This window comes from Rhinolophus ferrumequinum, chromosome 12 (genome assembly GCF_004115265.2).
Source record: "Rhinolophus ferrumequinum isolate MPI-CBG mRhiFer1 chromosome 12, mRhiFer1_v1.p, whole genome shotgun sequence".
Taxonomy (NCBI): domain Eukaryota; kingdom Metazoa; phylum Chordata; class Mammalia; order Chiroptera; family Rhinolophidae; genus Rhinolophus; species Rhinolophus ferrumequinum.
In genome coordinates, this window is record NC_046295.1 from 50893118 (window position 1) to 50913075 (window position 19958).

The window sequence follows — 19958 nt, forward strand, 5'->3', positions numbered from 1 at the left end:
TTATTAATCTATCCCCAGTATCTAAAAGTGTCTGGAAATAATAGTCAATAATTATTTAATGAATAAATGAATAAATATCCCTACACTGTTTTAAAAACTACACAAAAGCATTTGATACCACTTTTAGTCATAGGTTGGTAGAAACTTTTGTATCAGGGTAATTTGATTGCTCAGGAAAATCTGGCAGGATTGGTGGTGCCCCCGACTCACTGCTCCTGGGCAACAAAATGAAACAAGTTTGTATTACTCAAATGAACTGCTATGCTCACTCACAATTCCAACAAGAATCTTTCATCCAGGGGCGGCCAGATGGCTCATTTGGTTAGAGCGCCAGCTCTGAACAACAGGGTTGCCAGTTCAATTCCCACATGGGCCAGTGAGCTGCGCCCTCCACAGCTAGATTGAAGACAACTGGATTGAAGACAATGAGCTGCCGCTGAGCTGCCGAGGGGTGGCCGGATGGCTCAGTTGGTTAGAGCACCGAGCTATCAACAACAAGGTCGCTGGTTCAATTCCCACACGGGATGGTGGGCTGTGCCCTCTGCAACTAAGATTGAAATACGGAGGCTGTACTTGGAGCTGAGCTGCGCCCTCCACAACTAGATTGAAGGATAATGACTTGGAGCTGATGGGCCCTGGAGAAGCACACTGTCCCCCAATAGAAAAAAAAAGAATCTTTCATCCAGTCATTCAAGAAATATTTTTTGAGGGCCTTTTATGAACTAAACCCTCTTCTAGACATACAGGATACAGCAGTGTATAAAACAGATAAGGTCACTGCCTTCAACATGCTATTATTCTAGTGGGAGGAGATAATAGTCAAATAAAATAATTTCAGATAGTGGTAAGTGCTATGAAAAAATAAAGCAGGGTGAAGGGTCTACTTCACATTGGATGATCAGAAAAGTCCTCATTCAGAGGGGAACATTTGTGAAATCTAAAATAATACGAAGGAGTCATTCATGTAAAGATCAGGAAGAAGAGCGTTCCAGGGGAGCACAGACCCTAAGGTGAACACGGGCTTGGCATGATCAAGCAATGGAGAGGCCAATTTGGTTCTAGCACAGTCGGTGAGAGGGAGAGTAGTGAGAGAGGAGGCCAGATTATGTAGGGTCGATAGGGCCATGTAAATATGTCTTGATTTTAATTTAAAGTGAAACAGGAAGTTATTGGAAGATTTTAAGTGGGGAAAGGACATGATCTTTAAGGATCACTCTTCTAGTTCTGTGGGGAATGAATTATAGATGGTGGGCAAAAATGGAAGGAGGGATATAATTTAGGAAGCTACTGCAGTTAAACAGACAAAAAACACTTAGAAAAGACGTTTGCTTCTGTGAGGATTAATCGGGATAATGTAAATAAAATGCTAAATTCAATGCCTGACACATAAGCACTCAACAATAAAATGGTGTGAGATCATAGAACATATTTAATATATTGGTCTTTGTCCCTGGTTCCTGGCACAGAGCTCCTAAAAACCCTTGTGATTTCCTAAGTGATAAGAGCACAAGGAGCATCTCTTGTTCTAATATTTGATTCTATCCCTGATCCCGGGCTCCTAAAACCCTTGTAAATTCCTAAGTGAGCATCTTTTGTTCTGAGGGGACTCTGCGTGGACTCTTGGATGGGAGCTGGTCACCAGAAAGACTGAGCCATAATTAGAAGCTTGGAATTTTCAACCTTACCTCCCTACTTCTCCATAGAGAAAAGAGGGGCTGGAAACGGTGCTAGTAATTGATCATGCCTATGTGATGAAACCTCCATAAAAATCCCAAAAGTACGAGGTTCAGAGAGCTTCCAGTTTGGTGACCACATCTACACAGCACGGGTGATACACCCCCAAGTCCAGGGGCACAGAAGCTCCTGAGCTTGGGACCCTCCCAGACCTCACCCTATGTAGCTCTTCATCTGTATGCTTTATCATAATCTTTAATAAACTGGTAAACATCAGTGTTTCCTTGAGTTCTGTGAGCTGCGCTAGCAAATTAATTGAACCCAAGCAGGGGGTCATGGGAACCTCCAATTTGTAGCCAAATCCGATAGAAGTTATGGGTAACCTGGGAACCTACTATTTGTGATTGTCATCTGAAGTGGTATGGGAGCAGTCTTGTGCGACTGAGCCCTTAAGCTATGGGATCTGACAGTATCTCCAGATATCTCCAGACTGAGTTAAATTGTAGAACATACAGCTGGTGTCACAGAATTGTTTGGTGGAGGAAAAATCTCCATGTATTTTGTGACCAGGAGAGTCATAAGTGAAGTGTTCTATGTGAGTAATAAAGGAGATGCACAGGAGGGAAAGAACTGGTTTTTCCCTACACAGGAAAAAGAAATACTGGTGGGAAACTGAGTTTTTCTAATACAAATAGTACCTTTTATTATTATTAGTTTAGGCCTATGGAAAAGTCTTCTTATTTAATAAAATATGAACATCAAAATCCTTAAGACAGTAACTTGGGAAGTATACAATGACCACAATACTCAAAGTATGAGAACTCTATTATTCATTTAACAAAATTTCTTGTGGATCTACTCGGCACAAATTATGAACAGGTTTGCTGAGTCAGCACAGGAAACTTGATTAATAAGTCAATTAATCTGTAAGGGATTAACTGAGAAGAGTTCAGCCCCTTACTTTACAAACAACAAATCGCAGCCCAGAGAAAGAAACTGCTGTTTCTGCTGAAACTGCTACCTGAACTGGAATATGAGAGGATCATGCCCTAGTTTGCCCCAAGGACATACATACTATGAAGAGCTAAAGATTTTCATTAACTACAAGTTTTTAATGAAATGCTATGTGAACAGCACATGATTGTACTATACTAAGAAAAATGTAATATTTATATAAAGCCTTTGATAAATGCTCAATAAATGGTACCTATTACTTCCACCTGTATGGTCTTTAGAAGGCTGACTGTATGTGTATCTGACATGAACTGCTTGATTAAATTGATCATAGAGCCACAGGAATTCTAATTGAATTCAATCCTTTGACTTTCCAGATGGAAAAAGTAAGGTTCAAAGGGGCTGAAGGACTTGCAAAGCCAGCCACAATGAGTGAGTTAGAGACAGAGCCAAGACCAAACCCTGAATCCCCAGTCTGGTTTCCATTACATGTCACAGACCTGCTGTTTAGCTATAAGGTAGTGTTCAAACTTTTATAAGAGAGTAGTAAGAACACAGCTCCTATACCAGACTTTTTCATTCCCTTCATTCAAGTTTTCATTGAGCTATGATTTTGGTATAAGAATCATCAACAATGCAGAATGGGTATGTATTGTCTTACGAGTTAGCAATGAAACAGTTTTAATAGTGCAATTCTATCATGGACACCTGGGGAATGGTTAGGCTACCAGAACAGCTATGAAATGCATTCAAGTACCTAGAGAGACTACAAGCAGAATACAAATGTAAAGGAGAAAAGCATTTTCCAAAACACACTTAAAATGTGACAATAGCTGTGGGTCACTAAGAAACTGAGATAAATTCTCTTGGCATACAGCAACAACAAAATGGTTTGTTTTAAGCAAAGACTAATAAAAGCACTGGGAGACCAATACTAAAAGCCACAATGCGGGAAGGGTTGTAGCAAGTTTTCTCTTTTACAAAGGGAAAGGACAATCGTGAAATTTCAAGTCATTCTGCATATGACATTAGGGTTTCCACCCCCTACGCCAACAAAAATAAAATATAATCTCTGTGTGGGTGGCAAAAAGGGACAGGGCATAGAGGGGAATCCAGTCTAGCTGTGGTGAATTAAATTCAACTCATTTCCTGAAAAAAATCTACAACAGGCATACCTCGTTTTATTGTGCTTCACTGGTGTTGCGTTTCATACAAATTGAAGGTAAGACCCTCCACCAACAAAACGACTGCTCGCTTTATTGCCATACTCCTATCACGGTGGTCTGGAACCAAACCCGCAATATCTCCGAGGTATGCCTGTTTGTGTAAGACACTGTGAAAGATGCTTACCTTGCCTTAAAGACCTCAGAATTACATGGGAGAAGGGAGGAGAATGGGGTGCGCAGAAGTACACAAATAATTCAAGGAGGAATAGAAGCGCTCTAAGAGAGGTTCCAATCAGGCCTATGGGTTCAAAAGCAGAACTTCGAGACTCACAAAAAGCTTCGTGGGAGAAGTGGCGGTCAAGATAATCGCTGAAGAAAGGGGAGAGCTGTGGGGATGAAGGTTAGGAGAGTGGGTAAGCGATCGGACAATCGATCCGCCAGAGAGGCCAACTCCCAGTCCCCTCACAACCGCCGGCCTCCTCATGCGCTCGGCGGGCGTCCTGCGCACACTCTCGTGCGGCCGGCGCCAAGCCTTCCGACCAGGCCTAACCCGTCCCGGTTCTACCCCACCCCTTCTCACCTCGGAGGTTTCCAAATTCCTCCACGGTCAACCCTGTCTAAGGACAGGGGAAGACGACGCCAACAGGAGTTAGCTCCAAGGCCGGCGACAGAGATATCTCATCAACTCACGAGCTTGAGGTGGCGGCCAGGCCTCATCCCTATGGCAACGCCGCCAAGCGCCGGTTCGAACGCCCGCGCCAACGCCGGCGCGCCGGCAGTTCCGCATTGCTCCCCAATGGGCAACAGGGAAACTCGTTGACGCTGTCCGCCTTCTCCTCTAGAAGACCAATCAGGGATCTGAGGAGACAGTGGGCAGAACTACAATTTCCATCTTTCAACCAATTGTTTTGCTTTAGTGAAGGTCTCGCGTTGTCCTAAGTGAGTGAACGGCACCTCTGAGGCGGGTCTAGGACTCTTCTGCTTCATACTATTAGTCTCCTAGAGCGCAATCGCGCTCTCCGGATTGGTCGATGTACTCCTCTCCGTTCAAGATCCGCCTCCTGTCCCGGGCTGCTTGGGGTGAGTAGCTTTGGAGGGGCCCCCCCCCTGGGTTGTTCTCCGCGTCGGAACTGAGGTTCGGAGCGAAGAGAGTCTGCAGCTGACGATCTCCCCCGTCGCTGCAGGGTCAAAGGTGGGCGCGCCCCCCGCCAAGCAGTCAGTGAGGCGTCAGCAGCTCAGCAGCTCAGCCTCAACCGCCGCCGCTCGCGGTCCCTGTTTACCTACGTGCGCAGAGAGAAGGCAGGGTTCAGTTCCGGTTGAGCCTTGCTTTTCCCCAAGCAAGTGGTGATGGGGTAGGTGGTCAGGATCCCGGAGTTCCCGGGTTTAGGGCCCAGAGGCCCGAGCGCCATACCCTCCCTGAGCCTCAGTTTTTACCTTGTTAAACTTAAAATCCTACTTACTTACAAAAAAAGATTTTATATTTTCTAATTGCTTCATTTATGGAAAGGATAATATTATATCTTGGCAGTTATAGCAGAAGTAAAATTCATACGAGTGTCCCATCACCTAAAATGTAACTTCCTTTTTCTTTGTTCTGGCCTGGTTTGGGCACTATGTGTTTATCATATTTAAAATATATAAGTAAAGTAAACTGAATGCAATCAAATAGCCAAATATAAAAGGCTAATATAGAGTTGAGGTTAAGAGCAGTATGTTGGGAGTCGGGTAGACCTGCTTTTGAGTTACTACCCAGACACATCTCAGCCATAGTTTCCCTCTTCTGAAAAATGACAGTAATGCCTCAGGGAATTGTGAAGATTTATTGAAATAATGAAAGGAAAGCACTTGGCACGGTGCCTGGCAAGTAGTGACTCCTCAAAAAAATGGTAGCTATTAACTTCATAATAGAAACAAGCAAATATACTAGCCAATGGACCAGTAGACGTACTGTAATTGAGTACCCAATTTAACTAAAACTGGTCAATTAAAGAAATAACTAATAAGGAAACAATCCATTCTCCAAAAGAGTGAACGTTCTTTGTAGTATCTATATTAAAAGGAATTTATCTTGTGGGACCTTATGCATAAGGAATATACATGGTGTGCTGAACAGTGTGTTCGCCAGTAGTTTTGCAGAAAATATGAAAAGCGATTTCTTGATTTCAACTATCAATGAAAGTTAAGAGCATGCCATTAAAACAACATAAAGAAGCTTTCTATGACCTTTTATGACACAGGGACAAGAGTAACCACATATATTCAGTAGCTCTGACATGTCAGACCCTGTGTGGACATTACTTATTTTAAACTCTACAACTAATATGAAAAGTAGGAGTTACCCTCACTTTACAAATGAGGAAAATGAGGCATAGAGAAGTATTTTGAGAATACTTTGAGAAGTATTGCTCAAAGTAACACCGCTGTTGAATTAGGGAGCTATATCTTTCTCACTGCAAAGCCAGCCATGCTTTTCTGTATTGTGCCATGCTATTTCTGACTGAAAGGATAGAACGCTTAGAATACCAGATACAAAGGCAGAGTTTCCCAATTGGAAGGAGGTGGGCTGCAGAGGTACCTATGATGAGAGCAAAATTTTTCTCTAATGGAAATTTCCGCCTTGGGAAATGAAGAGATGGGATCAGATGATGACTGAACTCTAGACTCACCTGTCTATTTACCTTGTGGTTGTTCTATAACACTTCAAGTTCAACTTGTCCCAAACAGATATAATTAGCTTACACTCTACTTCTTCCACCTATTTCTTTTATACCTAGTCACCCAAACAAACACCTTTCTCTCTCTCTCCCTGGAACAATGAAACATAAAATAGTGTTGATTTCCTCTTTGAGATATTCAAATCCATCCCTTACTCTCCTTTCTCATGGCCTCTGCCTTAATTTAACTATATCATTTGTCATCTGGACTGTTGGTAACAGGCTTGTAACTGATGGGTTTCCTTGCCTCCAATCTTTCCTTCTAATTCATTCTCCACCTTCCTTGCTTCCAGAATGTCTTTGTAAAATGTCAATCTGAGCATATTACAGCCCTGCTTAAAACTAGTCAAAGGCTCCTCATTGCCTACAGAATATCAAATAAGCTGTTCAGCAATGGAATGTGGTCTTTGCCTACACTCCCCCCTTTGCCTGGAGTGCTCCCTTGCCTCTACCTTTGTTCTGCTGGTCAACTCCTAGCCTTCCTTCAAAACCCTTATGGGGAACCCCTGTGACCTAAAGCTAATCACTCCTTTTTCTTTGCTACCTTTCCATCTTACAATTACCCCTATAATGCACGAAGCACACTGGTAACTTGTCTGTTTAAATATCTTCCACTTTCATGCAGCTGTGAACCACCAGAAACCAGGGGCTTTGTAGTGTTCAGCTTCATATCTACTCTTCAGTCATGTCACACTGCCTGTCGCATGGGACGCACTCAACAGACGTAAAATGAGTAAATGAATCCCTTCGGGCCCTAGAATTCCTCATGTTTGCTTTCTAGAATTGTACAGTAGATGGCACTAATAGGCCACTTAACAGAAATCCTTTACTAGGAATGATTTTCTTCCCAACCTTGTCTGACTTTGGCCTCATCCTAGAAGCCAATATTCATGTTCTTACAGGTGAAACCTCCTGCTTCCTCCGTCAGCCAAATAGCACAGATAGCAAGATGACTCAGCAGCTTGGTCTCAGTGACAAAAGGAAGTGGCAGATGTCTAGGGAAAGGTGCAGCTGAGGGAACATTTCGTCTCAATTTAGTCATGGTAGTTGGAGGCTTTTTTTCCTTTTCCTTTTCTTTCTGTTTTTCCTCTTTTTGCTGTTGTGGTTACAAGAGAGAGCTTTATTCATGGATGGGTGGCTCATTTCTGTCCACTTTGAAAGGGAAGAAGGGAGTTGAAGAATCAGAGAAAAGACCATTATGATGTGGGAAGTAAGGGAAAGCTGAGCGGTGAGAGTTGCTTGTGGGCTGCAGAGTTGGCCCTCACAGTGGAGTGGCCTGGGCAAACTTCCTGGACACCGGCACCCTAAGTTAGGTGCTTGTGTGCTTGTCCAAGGCTGGCATCAAGGGTTTTTCCAACACTTGGTACTTGGGAACCCCTAGGCTTCTGGATGTGTTTTTGAATGGTTCCTGTTTCCCAGGAAAAAGCAGAGGAGGCATAGAACCCTTATCAATGAGGCAAAATTTAGGGGCCCCAGGCTACACGTTACCCTCCAGGTTTATCTTTGGGCACCAAGGCCATTCGTCTACACCCCCCTCCAAATAAAACCTATTCTGTGGAAAGGATTCCAGCCAGAGATCTTAAAATCTCCATATGAATATAGATCAAACTCTGGGAATTTTGGAACTGGAAGTAATTTTTTAAATCATGTGCGTGTCCTCTCTCGGCCACTTGTGCAGCGAGCCCTGCTCTTTTATGGTAAGGAGAGCTGCGTAAGGGAAAAGATTATATAGCCTTTGGAGTTGGACTGACTTGGATTCAAATCCCACCATTCACAGACCAACTGCCTCTCGGCAAGTATTTTTGAATCTCAGTTTCCTCATTGTAAAATGAAGATAATAATACTTATTGCTAAGAGTTGTCTTGAGCATTAAAAAAGATACATGTAAAGAACCTGGCACAGTGTAGATGCTTAATTGATAAGATGGTGGCATGAAACACTGTTTCTACTAAAGGGATTTTAGACTGTGAAGTACAAGTTAGGGGAGGATTTGAGGAGCTCTTTCTGTATCTAAAGGTATATTTGAGGGCTTTTCAGGTTGAGCTAGGCTTGCAATAGCACTCTGATTAATTTGATGAAAATATTGGAACACAGCACATCCGTAGAGCCATTTATCTGTGAATTATTTTTTGGCACCTAAATCCTGAACCTCCTAGGCTGTGAGGGAATTGTATATATAGGGAAAGCCAAGAGCACTTTTCCTTAGCTTCTGGAACCTTCTGATGACATTGAGGGGGGGGTTTGTTCAGGTTTTCTAAGCCACCTAAGGCACTTTGCCACTTTTCTGAAGTGTGAATTGCCTGCTGTCAGCCTGGCGTTCTCACCTCTGCAGTCCTGGCTGCAGGCATATTTGCATATTGGATGCTGTGTTCTTTAACCTCCTGAGGTTTGAATCCATTTGGAGTCTGTGTGTGTGTGTGTGTGTGTGTGTGTGTGTGTGAGAGAGAGAGAGAGAGAGAGAGAGAAAGAGAGAGAGAGAGAGAGAGAGAGAGAGAGAGAGAAGTGTAGGGAGACCAAACAAGAGTGAGCGAACTGGCTGCTTTCAAACCCCAGGACAGTTTCAGCTCCATAGTCTCCAGAAAAACAGAAAACCTCCAACAATAGCTCCATTGACTTTTATGTAAATGGCAGTCTTTAGGAAAACACTGGGCTATTTCCCAAATTCCCGGAACATACCCTAAGCATTTGTTCGAGTGAGAGGTGGGGAAAGAGTTCTGTTGAGTCAATGAACATCTGTTGAGAGCTGCTGTGCTGAGTCCCAAGGAGACATAGCTCATGGTCTGGCTTCCCTGCCAGAGGTAGAGATTTACCATACTAGGTATGCGTGCTTGGGGTGACTTTGCACAGAGTCCACTTAGCTAAGCAGGAACTGGGTTTCCCCAGATTCCCTTCCTGTATGGCTGCAGGTTAGGGCTGACCCCAAGAAAATTTTATTTGAGGTTTGAAAAGCTGAAGTAGCTGCCAGTACATTGTGAAGGACAGAGCAGGATACCAGGCACGGTGGCAGTGCATACCTTATGACACTGATCTGCTGACTCACTTTGTTGGTGCAGGACAGCTCCGAGGCTTTCAGCTCCCCAACTCATGCTGAATCTCCTCTTTCAGCTACTCTCAGTCCTGGGCCAAGTGTACATAAGCTCTGTGGCAAAGGGCGCCAGCGTCTGCACGTCACCTGCATCAATATGTTTGGAGACCGTGAAAGGAAGTCACAGGTTTCAGTTTGTCCTCAATGAATTCCCATCCTTATAGGTCCTGATTTGTTCTGACAAGTTCCAGTTTTCCTTGCTCACCTTCCTTCACAGCCAGCTTTCCTTCCCAATTGCTGGCCTCGCGGACCTATAGAGACTTCAGGCCCAACACCACATGCAGAGGCAACAGAGTTGCATGGATTTCTCTCTCAACTTCCCTAACTGCAGAAGGTCTAATTCCTATACTAAATCCTTAATTTTCTGTTGCTCCAAGTGTTCAGTCATGAGAAAGGCCCAGAAGATGGAGTAATTAGAAGCCAGAAGGCTTCACAGAAGAGGTGACATCTGAGCTTCTTTGGAAAGGTCATGAGCAGGAGGATACGTGTGTGGGGAAGGAGGGAGAAATTCTAGAGAAGAGCTGGCTTAAGCCAAGCAATTGAAAGGGCAAATAGGAGTTCTGCCTTTCTAGAACAACAGCCCTCTCCATGGGTCCATAGCATAGGTAGAAAGAGAACCTCTGATCCTAGCTCTTCTGGTCCTGTTGACATGAACCATTGGTCCATCTGGTTTTTAGATGTGGTCACCCCTGCACATGGGTATCTACTGAGATATATTCTTGCTAGGGTGCACCCTTGTCACTACCTTAAGCCCCCTCCCATAGGAAAATACTGGCCTGCTCCCCTCTTCCCATTGGCTCCACATGACCACCCAAGCCCGTCTTTCTTGGCTCCCCCTGCTGGCATCTTTGTTCACACTGTATTGTGACGTTGGGGAGGAGGAATGCTCTGCGGCTTCCTGTGTCCCAGGCCGGGCACTGGATCCCGAAGCTTATCTAGGGCTTCTAACACTCCTTCCATGGGAGTGTACCTGAGGCCAGGGTAAGGCGCCCTACTCGTACAGCTTGCTAATACTTTCTGAGCGTCTGGGAGGGGTATCAGGTACCTATACCTGCGTAAGCCTGGAATCAGTCATTGAAATCTTTGTTCACCAGTTCTGTGGCGACAGCATGCTTTCTTCTGGCTTCCAGAATGGGGAAAGTTCTCAGCACAAATAGACTGGGGAAACAGAACACAATGTTTAATAAAAACTTGCTACCAGTTTACATAAGAATTTTTAAACTCAAATGGGATCACATTATACATAATATTCTAAACTATACTTTTTTAACTCAGTACATCTGCATATCTTTTTACAAGCAGGACTTTTGGCTCTACCTCATTTTTTCACGGCTTCATAATATCCTATCATATAGATATACTATATTTAACTGTTCCCATATTGATAGGTATTTGTTTCTGCCTTTTGTTTTTTTGATAAATTGCAAACAAGGTTGGGATGAATATCCTCGTGTGTGAATCTTCAACACGTATTTCTGTATGTCATAGTGACTAGAAATGGAATCATTAGATCTAAGGGAATGTGCTATTTGATAATTGTCACCAAATTATTCTGTGGGGATATGCTAATTTACTCTCCCACCAACAGTATATGAGTGCAGACCATTTTAAAAACCTGTTTTGAAATTATTTCAAATTCTTAAAAATTTTCATTAAGGTTTAGAAAGATTTGGAAAGGTCGCAGTGTTGAGTGTGTTTGGTTTTTTGGTAAGGTACCACTCTCCATTCCCTAGAGGAACATTACCATCTGTTGGCAGCCCAAATAATTGCCCTGGAACAGGTTTCAGTTTGGGTCTGATTTTTTTTTTTTTTTCTGTCGAACCGGCAACCTTGTGGTTGAGAGCCCGCTCTCCAACCAACTGAGCCATCTGGCCACCAACGAGCTGAGCAGCATCTCGTTGACTTCATTCTAGTTGCGGAAGGCGCGGCTCACTGGCCCATGTGGGAATCAAACCGGCAGCCCCGTTGCCCAGAGCTCGCCCTCTAACGAACGTCCACCCCTGGGTCTGATTTTTATGCCTTTGGTAGATGCAAGCTCATCTTGATTGAGCACCAACGGGGGCCGTGGAGATCATCAACCCTTACCCCAGCCACCCTCTCGGCATCAGCTCTGCTATCCATGAGTACCAGCTCCTTCTTTGGCTCTGGAATTTTTCAGATGAGGCCGTGCTGACTCAAGTCTCTTCCTACGTGGGCCACTCTTCCAGGCTTTCTCTGCATTTGAGACACCTGGCTTTCTTTCAGTTCAGCCATCCCACCTCAGGACCTTTGCCCGTGCTGTTCCCTCTACCTGGAGCATACCTCTCTCCTTCCCTTTGCCAGCTTACCTTTTACTCATCCTTTACTTCTCTGCTCAAACATCCCTTCTCCCAGGAATCCTTTCTTGGTCCCTTAGACAAGGTCAGGTTACACATCACACATTTTTCCTTTGTAGCACATACCTATTGACAATGATTTTTTAATCTGCATAATTATTTGTTTAAAGTCTACCTCTCCCACTAGAATATAAACTGCATGAAATGAGGGCAAAGGCCTAGAATAGTACTTAGTGTATAGTAGGTCCTCAGTAAATATTTGTTGAATGAACACGACATAAATTTTTCTTTAACAGGGCCTTACATAAAAGATCTTCCATATTTTTGTTACCTTGATTACATGTCCCCCTTCAGATGATGAATTTTTTTTTCACTTCTGCAGATATTCCTACTCTTCTTCCTTCCTGTCTTTTGTTGTTGTTGACATTTTTTCTGAAATGGAAAAAAGGCTACATGAAATGGAAAAGACTAAAAAACTTTAGTCTTTATTGTATTGCTGATTATAAAATTAATAAATGTTCTTTAAATTTCCAAACAATACAGAAATACATGGAGTAGAAAATGAAAGTCTCCCCATAATCTCATTTTCCAGAAAACAATGATACGTATTCATCCAGACATTTTTCTATGTATATTGAAATCATTTACATGTCAGGCACTATTCTAAAGCACTTTACAGAAGTTAAGTCATGTAATCCTCACAGCAACCCTTTGAGGTAGAACTGTTATTATCCTGTCTTACAGATGAGGAAACTGAGGCTTAGGAGCTAATCACACAGTGAATAAGTGGCAGAGTTAGAACTTGAACCCGGGTTCTAGATTCATGCTTTTGACCACTATGCTATAATAATTTATCTTTGATGGGGTCGGAAAGAGGCTTTCTACTATGTGTGCCCTTTTGAACTTTGAATTTTGAACCATGTGAATACATAGCATTGTGAAATACGGATAAAAGACTGAAAAAATCAAAAACAAAAAAGTGTTTAGTACACCAAGCTACCCTTCCTAAGTGACCCCTCTGAGCCATCAGATACCACGTTGTTGGGGTCTCTCTGCTCCAGAGACTCGGGCTGGAGGCTGAGGGAAATGGGATTGTGGATTCAATAATACTGTGCTGCGTCTCTCCCCTTCCCAGCATCTCTCCAGTTGCAGTGGATTTACTCCTGAGGATCTTGTCTCTTAACATGTACACACCAGCCCTATACTTTAACAGAGAGATCTGGGAGGAGTTGGAATAGAGCCACACTGACAGGGTAGGGCCAGGGTCCTGCAGTTACACAGAAAAGCCCATCTTTGATTCCTGGTTTCCCCTCATGGGTCCTTGGCACACTGCCTTTTTCTGTAGGTGATGAGGTCACTATTGGCTTGTCTGTGCTACTCCCCAGCACCAGAGTGCTGCCCCCCAGTATGGATTTTCCTGCTTTGTGTAACTTCCCAATGTCCCATGTCTTCTTTATCGAGTCCTCAGACAGACCATGGCCCTGAGAGCATGTGGCTTGATCATCTTCCGAAGACGCCTCATTCCCAAGGCAGACGACACTGCAATTGAGTTTCTACTGCTGCAGGCGTCCGATGGCATTCATCACTGGACTCCTCCCAAAGGTGCGAGGCCAGGGGGGCTGGCTCTTGGGGAAATGCCAAGCGTTACTCAGAAATCCGCCCTGCCAAGAGCCCCACAAGTCTTGCTTCCCAGTGACTGTGCAGCAGGAGGACTTGGGGTGGGTAGGAGCCTTTGATCCTCTCTACATACAAGGTCTCCATGCCAGGCCAGAGCAGAGATGGAAATAGAACTCTGTGACTGAATCCCCGGACAGAAACGTCACCTGGGGTGTGTGTGTGTGTAATTCACCAGAGCACCAGCCTCTGTGATGAATGGCTGGGAAGGAGAAAAGGCACCAGGCTGGGCATTGGGGTCCTTGGGGTCAAGTCGTTACTGGGCCACAGGTCAGGGGCCCAGAGTGAGCAGCCCCCAGATGGTCGGGATCAGGAACTTTAAAGGGGAGTTGGTGGGAGGGGTGAGCAAGGATCCAGGGGTAGGAAAACCAGGACATGGGAACAGGAAATAAAACTTGCACATTTGAGTTTCACTAGGGAGAAACAAGGTAAAAGGGACAGAAGTATCACAAATACTATGCATTGCTTTTTATTTTTATTTTTAACAAATACTTTGAATAGGAATATTCATACTTGTCCCCTCATCACCTAAGTCGCACTGCATGGTCCCCTCTCACTGAAAGATTTCAAAGGACCTCCACATTTTTTCCTGCTTGGGCCTCAGGGAGAAGTTACCCTGTTAACACTGATGGGCTGAATGCTGAGTAGATGACGTCGGGAAGAGTGTTCAGAGACTCCCCACACTTCTGAGGGTGGTTAAGACATCCTGGATCAGTCACCTGTCACCACCAGCATCCCTCCCACCTTCCTCTCGATGCATTACCTACCTGTCTTTGTGCGCATGGCTATATGAGGTGCCATAGAGGGAAAATTCTCCAGAAGCCATGAGCTAGAGTGGGTTTTCAAGTCCACGCTGATCGTTTTCTGTCGGAGCTGTGTAGCAGCAGCTGACTAAGGGCACCGCTGTAAGGACCTCTGGTACAGAAGAGCACTGAGATACAGCCCCATCTCCAAACCAAGAAGGGAACAGCTAAATTCCTGCTCCCCGTGAGCTCCTGGCCCAGGAGGCCCCCAGGAACTTGCTGGAGCCATGTGTTGACAGAGGCTGCCAGACCCCCCGCCCCCAGTCCTTGGCTCCTCTGGGCAAGCTGAGAATTTGCAGGGAGGGCCTAAAGGCAGAGCTGAGGGCTTCTCTAGTCTGCAGAGCTTCAAGTTCTTCTACAACAACAGTTTCTTGGCAGCTGTCTACTTGGGTTTGGGTCTTGCCAACAAATTTTCTTAGAACTGTTTCTCAGCTTGTCCATAGTCTAAGTTCCCATCAGGACTTTCCCTATGAAACTGGAATCTGGTCTTGCTCAGTTAGAAAGATGAAAACAATTTGGAAAAGCCTTGATAGCTACTTGGAAACAGCTGCTGGTGCCGCAGTGCATGGTTTTGAGCCTGTCTTGTTGGCCCTGGGACTTCAGAGACCAACTGCGGACAGTTTAAATCCTCACTGTGGATTGTAGGCAAAGTGTTCCGTCTTCAGCTAACTCCCATCTCCCCAAAAGGGATGGCCTGTCCTTGGGAAAATCGCCTGAAGGTCTCCACGGGAAAAGTCTCCCTGAGGATACGGGATGAGGAGAGCTCCAAAGAATAAGAAGGCAGAAGTCTGAGGGAGGCCATCTCTCTCACCATCAAAGAGCAGTATTCTAGACCAGACTTGCCAAACACATGGTCTGTTTCACTCTCTGCAGAGAAGATGGGGTGGGGAGGAGGGGTTTCCCAGACACCACAGAGCCAGACACTACCTGCCCTGCACCCCATTCCAAGGTGTGTTAAGATGTTGCCAATCTCTAGGCTCCCGTTAGCGTAACAACAGCTAGGAAAGTCACTGAAGACCCCATCTTTAAATCATCTAACCTGGAAAATACAACTTCTTTTAAAGATTATCTCCCCCTCCTCTTCTTTTCTCCGAACTAGGCCATGTGGAGCCGGGAGAAAATGAATTGGAAACAGCCCTGCGGGAAACTCAGGAGGAAGCAGGCCTAAAAGCAAGCCAGCTGACCATCATTGAGGGGTTCAGAAGGGAGCTCAATTATGTGGCCAGGAAGAAACCTAAAACAGTCATCTACTGGCTGGCAGAGGTGAAGGACTACGACGTGGAGATCCGCCTCTCCCACGAGCACCAGGCTTACCGCTGGCTGGGGCTGGAGGAGGCCTGCCAGTTGGCTCAGTTCAAGGAAATGGAGGCAGCGCTCCAAGAAGGACACCAGTTTCTCTGCTCCACAGTGGCCTCAGCTGACTGAAGTAGAGTTATTTGCCTCAGTAGGAGCCTTGAGGGCCTTCTGAGATGAACCCACCTTCAGCTACGGAGAAGGCTGTGCTAGTCTTTGGCTCATCATAGCGAAGAGCAGATAGGTTAGTAACATCAGCTGAGGACTCTCGGAGCAGAGCAGGCAAAAATCTTAGCTGGGTGGAAAGGAAGGCAAAGGAGGAGTTTAAAAGAAGGCCAGGCCCAGTAAGTACAGCCTTGTACTTAATAAACCTCAAGCAGCGTAACCTGGTGTATTTATTTCTTGGACTCTTGCCCTTCGGGAGAAGAACGCTAACGTGAATCAGAGCTCTGACCTTAGCCGGAGGGAATCCTGTGTCCGTGCACTGTACCCCATAGAAGCTAAGGTGGGGAGTCAGAATAGGAGAGCCCCAAAGCTGCCCAGGGTGCTCTCCTGCCTCAGGAACTCCAAGCACTTTCACCCCACCCCCACCAGTGTACAAGAGACTTTGTGCCTATAGTCAGACAGGATATGCAAGTGAGTACAACTAGGGCATAGGAATGAGGTCTGTTCAACTCACTAATGTGTCTCTCCCAGCTTCAGGCACTTACAGGTGCTCAGTCAATATTTTTGAAAATAATTAGAGACCCAAGGAACTTTGGGACATGCCCAGATCACAACAGGGAGAGGAAGGACAGGCAACCCCGGGCCACCAGGTCAGTGACACATGGAACTCCAACCTCTCAGCCTAGCCCTGCCTCCCCGCGTCAGCATGGGCCTTCTCAACACGACTGAGGTCACTAGCAGGAGGCAAGCCCAGGCCTGGGTGTGCTCCGCTGGGCCACCCAGCCGTCGTGTCACGCTGCCTGTGCACTCCTCGCCTGCAGCTGCCTTCTCTGTCTTTAGCAAGCCCCCATCATTGCCTTTTCTCTTTTCCCACATACTGTTTTTCTCCACAACTCAACTGGAAGACCCAGAGGCGCAAGAGTTGGGACTCAGCCCTCTTTTCCCTTGCTACTAGGGCTCAAGGAATGCATGGCAGGTGTTAGATCCTACAGCCCTTCCAGGAGTTGTTAGCAGCTGGATTCATGCGGATCTTATTAGAGGGTTGTTGCCCAATGAAGTGCAGAAGGTTGGATGGGAAGGGGCGTTGGAAAAGGTCAACCTGGATTACCCGGGTCAGGAACTGCCACCCCCAGAGGAAGGAGAGAGAAGTTGCCACGTCTCACTCAGGCTTCCAGATGTTTTTAGTCACTGGTTCTCTGTGTAGACAGGGCAAAAGTACTAGCGAACAGGATCTTGGAGCACCGCCAGGGACCTGAATGGTTTTGTTCTTCACCCCTCTGAGCTGCACTCTGAAGGAGGCCTGCTGCAGGAAGTTTTTGGAGCTTAATGTTCTCTTTCTAGGCCAGCAGGGACCACATCCCATTGATTTAATAAATGTCTGCTGGGCAGTGGTGCCAAACCACAGACTAGCTGCCTCCTAACAAGGGCTGGCCGGCCCTGTGCTCTCAGCATGGGAGGCTGTGGAGTCTCAAGATGCTAAGACCTCATATGTCAGGGTTGGAAGGGATCTGGAAAATGACCTGATTTTGCTGCTCATTTTTACAGTTGGGAAAATTGAGGATTAAGAAAGTAGATGGCCCTGGCAGTTGACTGTATGTGGGGTGCTTTAAGGATGGGGTACCAAAGGGAAAACTGCTTTAGAATATCTTGTTTGCTTTGGGGTCATTTTCTGGACCTTCCAGAGGTTTCCACTGAAATAAACACATGTACTTTGGAGAAGGGGGAGGTGTAAATTGTATATTCTGTTGCTCACTTTGCAGGAAGAAATGACAGCAGGGTAGTAACGGGGCATGTTACGGGAGGTGGAGAAAGGTGGGGGAGAAGGAAACCGAGACTGGGATGTGGCAGGTGAGGAGGCTTTGTCATCGTCACCCCTTTGCTTCTGGCCAGCGGCCTTGTTCAGAGCTATGGGGTTAAGGCCGCAGTTTCCTGTTTAATCTGAGGCCCCCCAAGCTCCAGAGTATCTCCTTCCGGAAGCTTTCCCTGATAACCACCGAGCCTATAAACGCCATCCTGTTTCCCCACCTGCACCTGAAGAGGCTCCACCTGTTCTCCCCAATACCACCTCCACCCCCAGGGTGAAGAAGCAACTAATGGACTTATCCCCACCAGGGTGGTCTTAAGTTGCCCCCTCCTAGGGACATTTAACAGGGGCTCTGGAAAACCAAAATGCCCTCTTAACCCTCAAAGCAACACCTTACATCCCCACAGTAGGCACTTGTTTGCTGAATTGAAGATCCAAAGGAATGAAGGTAGTTTTTAATGGTAGAATCTCACTTGATAGACTTGTGTGGATATGGGACTCCATGTTTGGGAAGCAGAGGGTCCTTCTTCCGGGGTGCAGCTGTGGCCCAAGCTGTCTTCTTCTATAAAGGATGGCCGCCCACTTGAGGCTGTGCTAGAGATGCACAGAGAGGCCTGCTCTCTGCCTTCTCCCCAACCCGCCCCCCTTCGTTTCCCCTCCCCTCCCACTCCACCCTCCTGCTCAGGATTGTATAATAGGAAATTCCCAACTGGGCTCCCTGAGGAGGAGAAAGGGAGCTGGGGGAGGAAAAACAGCACAACCTCCTCCTGTTCTTCAGACTGGGAACTCCCAGGAACAGGGCCTCCCCCTCTTCTGTCCCATTCCTCCCCTCAACCTTACCCCCAGCCAAACTCAGGGTTTGCCACATAAAGCCAAGAATTCCCTCCCCTACTGGGGAGAGGGGGTCAAAAGGTACAAACCTCCAGTTACAAAATGAGTAAGTCCTGGGGATGTGATGTCCAGCATGGTGACCGTAGTTAGTAATACTGTATTGCATATTTGAAAGTAGCTAGGAAAGTGGATCTTGAATATTCTTATAAGAAAAAAGGGTTTTTTTTTGTAACTCTATAGTGACAAATGTTAACTGGGCTTATTGTGATCATTTTGCAATACGTATCGCATCATTACTTTGTATACCTTAAACTAATACAATGTTATATCAATTATAGCTCAATTTTTAAAAAATAGGAACCAGCCTCTGTTTTCCCCTATATCCCATTAAAATGGTGAAATACATTGGAAAAAAAAGAATTCTCCCCTCTGCTCAATCTGCTGGGAAGATCCTTGGGCATAATGAATTAAATGACTAGCCTTAAGATAAAAACCAAGCTGTTCTTTGGGAGCTGAGGTATGCTGGGGGTGGGGGGAGTCTGTCAGCAGAAGTCCCACTGAGTCAGACAATGGCAGGAAAGGAAATCACCGAGTTGCTACTGTGGGTTTTCTTCAAGACTGGGTCCAGGCAGGCCCCCTTTGCAGGGATGGCTGTGTAGCTGTTCCCAGCATGGAAGGTAGTTATTTCTTCAAATGCTTTTCAAAATATTTTCATATATGTATGTGTGTGTGAGCAAAACAGAAACGGGTAAAAGAAGGATGCAGATCTTAGAGGCCTTGAACACCAGAGCTTGATTTTTTTCCTAAGTGATAAAATTGAATTTCAGAAAGATTTCCTTGACTGCTACGTGGATTGGATTGAAGGGTCCAAGAGCAGAAAGAGTTAGGAGGCCACTGTAGTGTTCCAGGCTAGAAATGATAACGTCCTGACGTGGGGTAGTGGCCAGGGGATAGAGAGGTCAACACTGGCCTTGGACTTGAGAGGAGATCAGAAAACTCAGTGAGGAGAACCATCAGAAGAAGACTTGCTCTGGAGCCAGCCAGGGTGAGAGATACTTACCCAGATCTGGAGAAACAAGGGCAAAGACCCAGAAAATTCACGGCTTAGAGAAAGGGCTTCGCCAGGGTTCAGCTGATTCACATGGTATTAGAGGGAAATGGAGGCAAACTGTCAGGGTGCACAGGGTCACAGAATGAGGGAATTAGGCTCCAGGCCTAGATTTCCTACAGTGGCCACTCAGTCCCTCCCCATTACCTCTGGAGAAGGACTTTCCCATTCCTTCATATCAGCCCCCACCCCAACCAGCCTAGGGGTCAGGAATTCTGGCCATGACAAGGCAGCTGAAATCTGCATGGAGGAGGGACAGCCCCTACTCTAATCCACATGAGCAGAGAGAAAGATACATTTGGAAAGCACAAGACTGGAAGGGGCCAAATTTCCTGGCATCCTGCAGAATAGGGGTAGAAGAAGCTTCCAGTC

The 19958-nt window shown here is 45.7% G+C and overlaps 2 protein-coding genes across 6 annotated transcripts in view; one reads left to right on the forward strand and one right to left on the reverse strand.

Moving 5' to 3' along the window:
• KIF24 (kinesin family member 24) overlaps positions 1–4567 on the reverse strand; it is a 52034-nt gene extending 47467 nt beyond the window's left edge. The window contains exons 1-2 of one of the 2 annotated variants that reach the window (XM_033122490.1): positions 4375–4567; positions 3979–4180 (exon numbers count right to left, since the gene is read on the reverse strand). The gene's annotated coding sequence lies outside the window, so the exon portion shown is untranslated. The remainder of the gene's footprint in view (positions 1–3978; positions 4181–4374) is intronic. The other variant, XM_033122489.1, reaches the window with a different exon arrangement.
• A 154-nt stretch (positions 4568–4721) lies between these two features.
• On the forward strand, positions 4722–16063 carry NUDT2 (nudix hydrolase 2). Of its 4 annotated transcripts, none has more exons than XM_033123066.1 (3): positions 4722–4874; positions 13370–13510; positions 15485–16063. In XM_033123066.1, exons 1-3 carry the CDS (start codon positions 4826–4828, stop codon positions 15808–15810), a joined length of 516 nt encoding a protein of 171 aa, XP_032978957.1. In that variant the 5' UTR covers positions 4722–4825; the 3' UTR covers positions 15811–16063. The 4 variants fall into 4 exon arrangements, with proteins under 4 accessions (XP_032978957.1, XP_032978958.1, XP_032978959.1 ...); XM_033123067.1 differs by having other exon boundaries at positions 13377–13510; XM_033123068.1 differs by having other exon boundaries at positions 4865–4986.
• The last annotated feature ends 3895 nt before the right edge of the window (positions 16064–19958 follow it).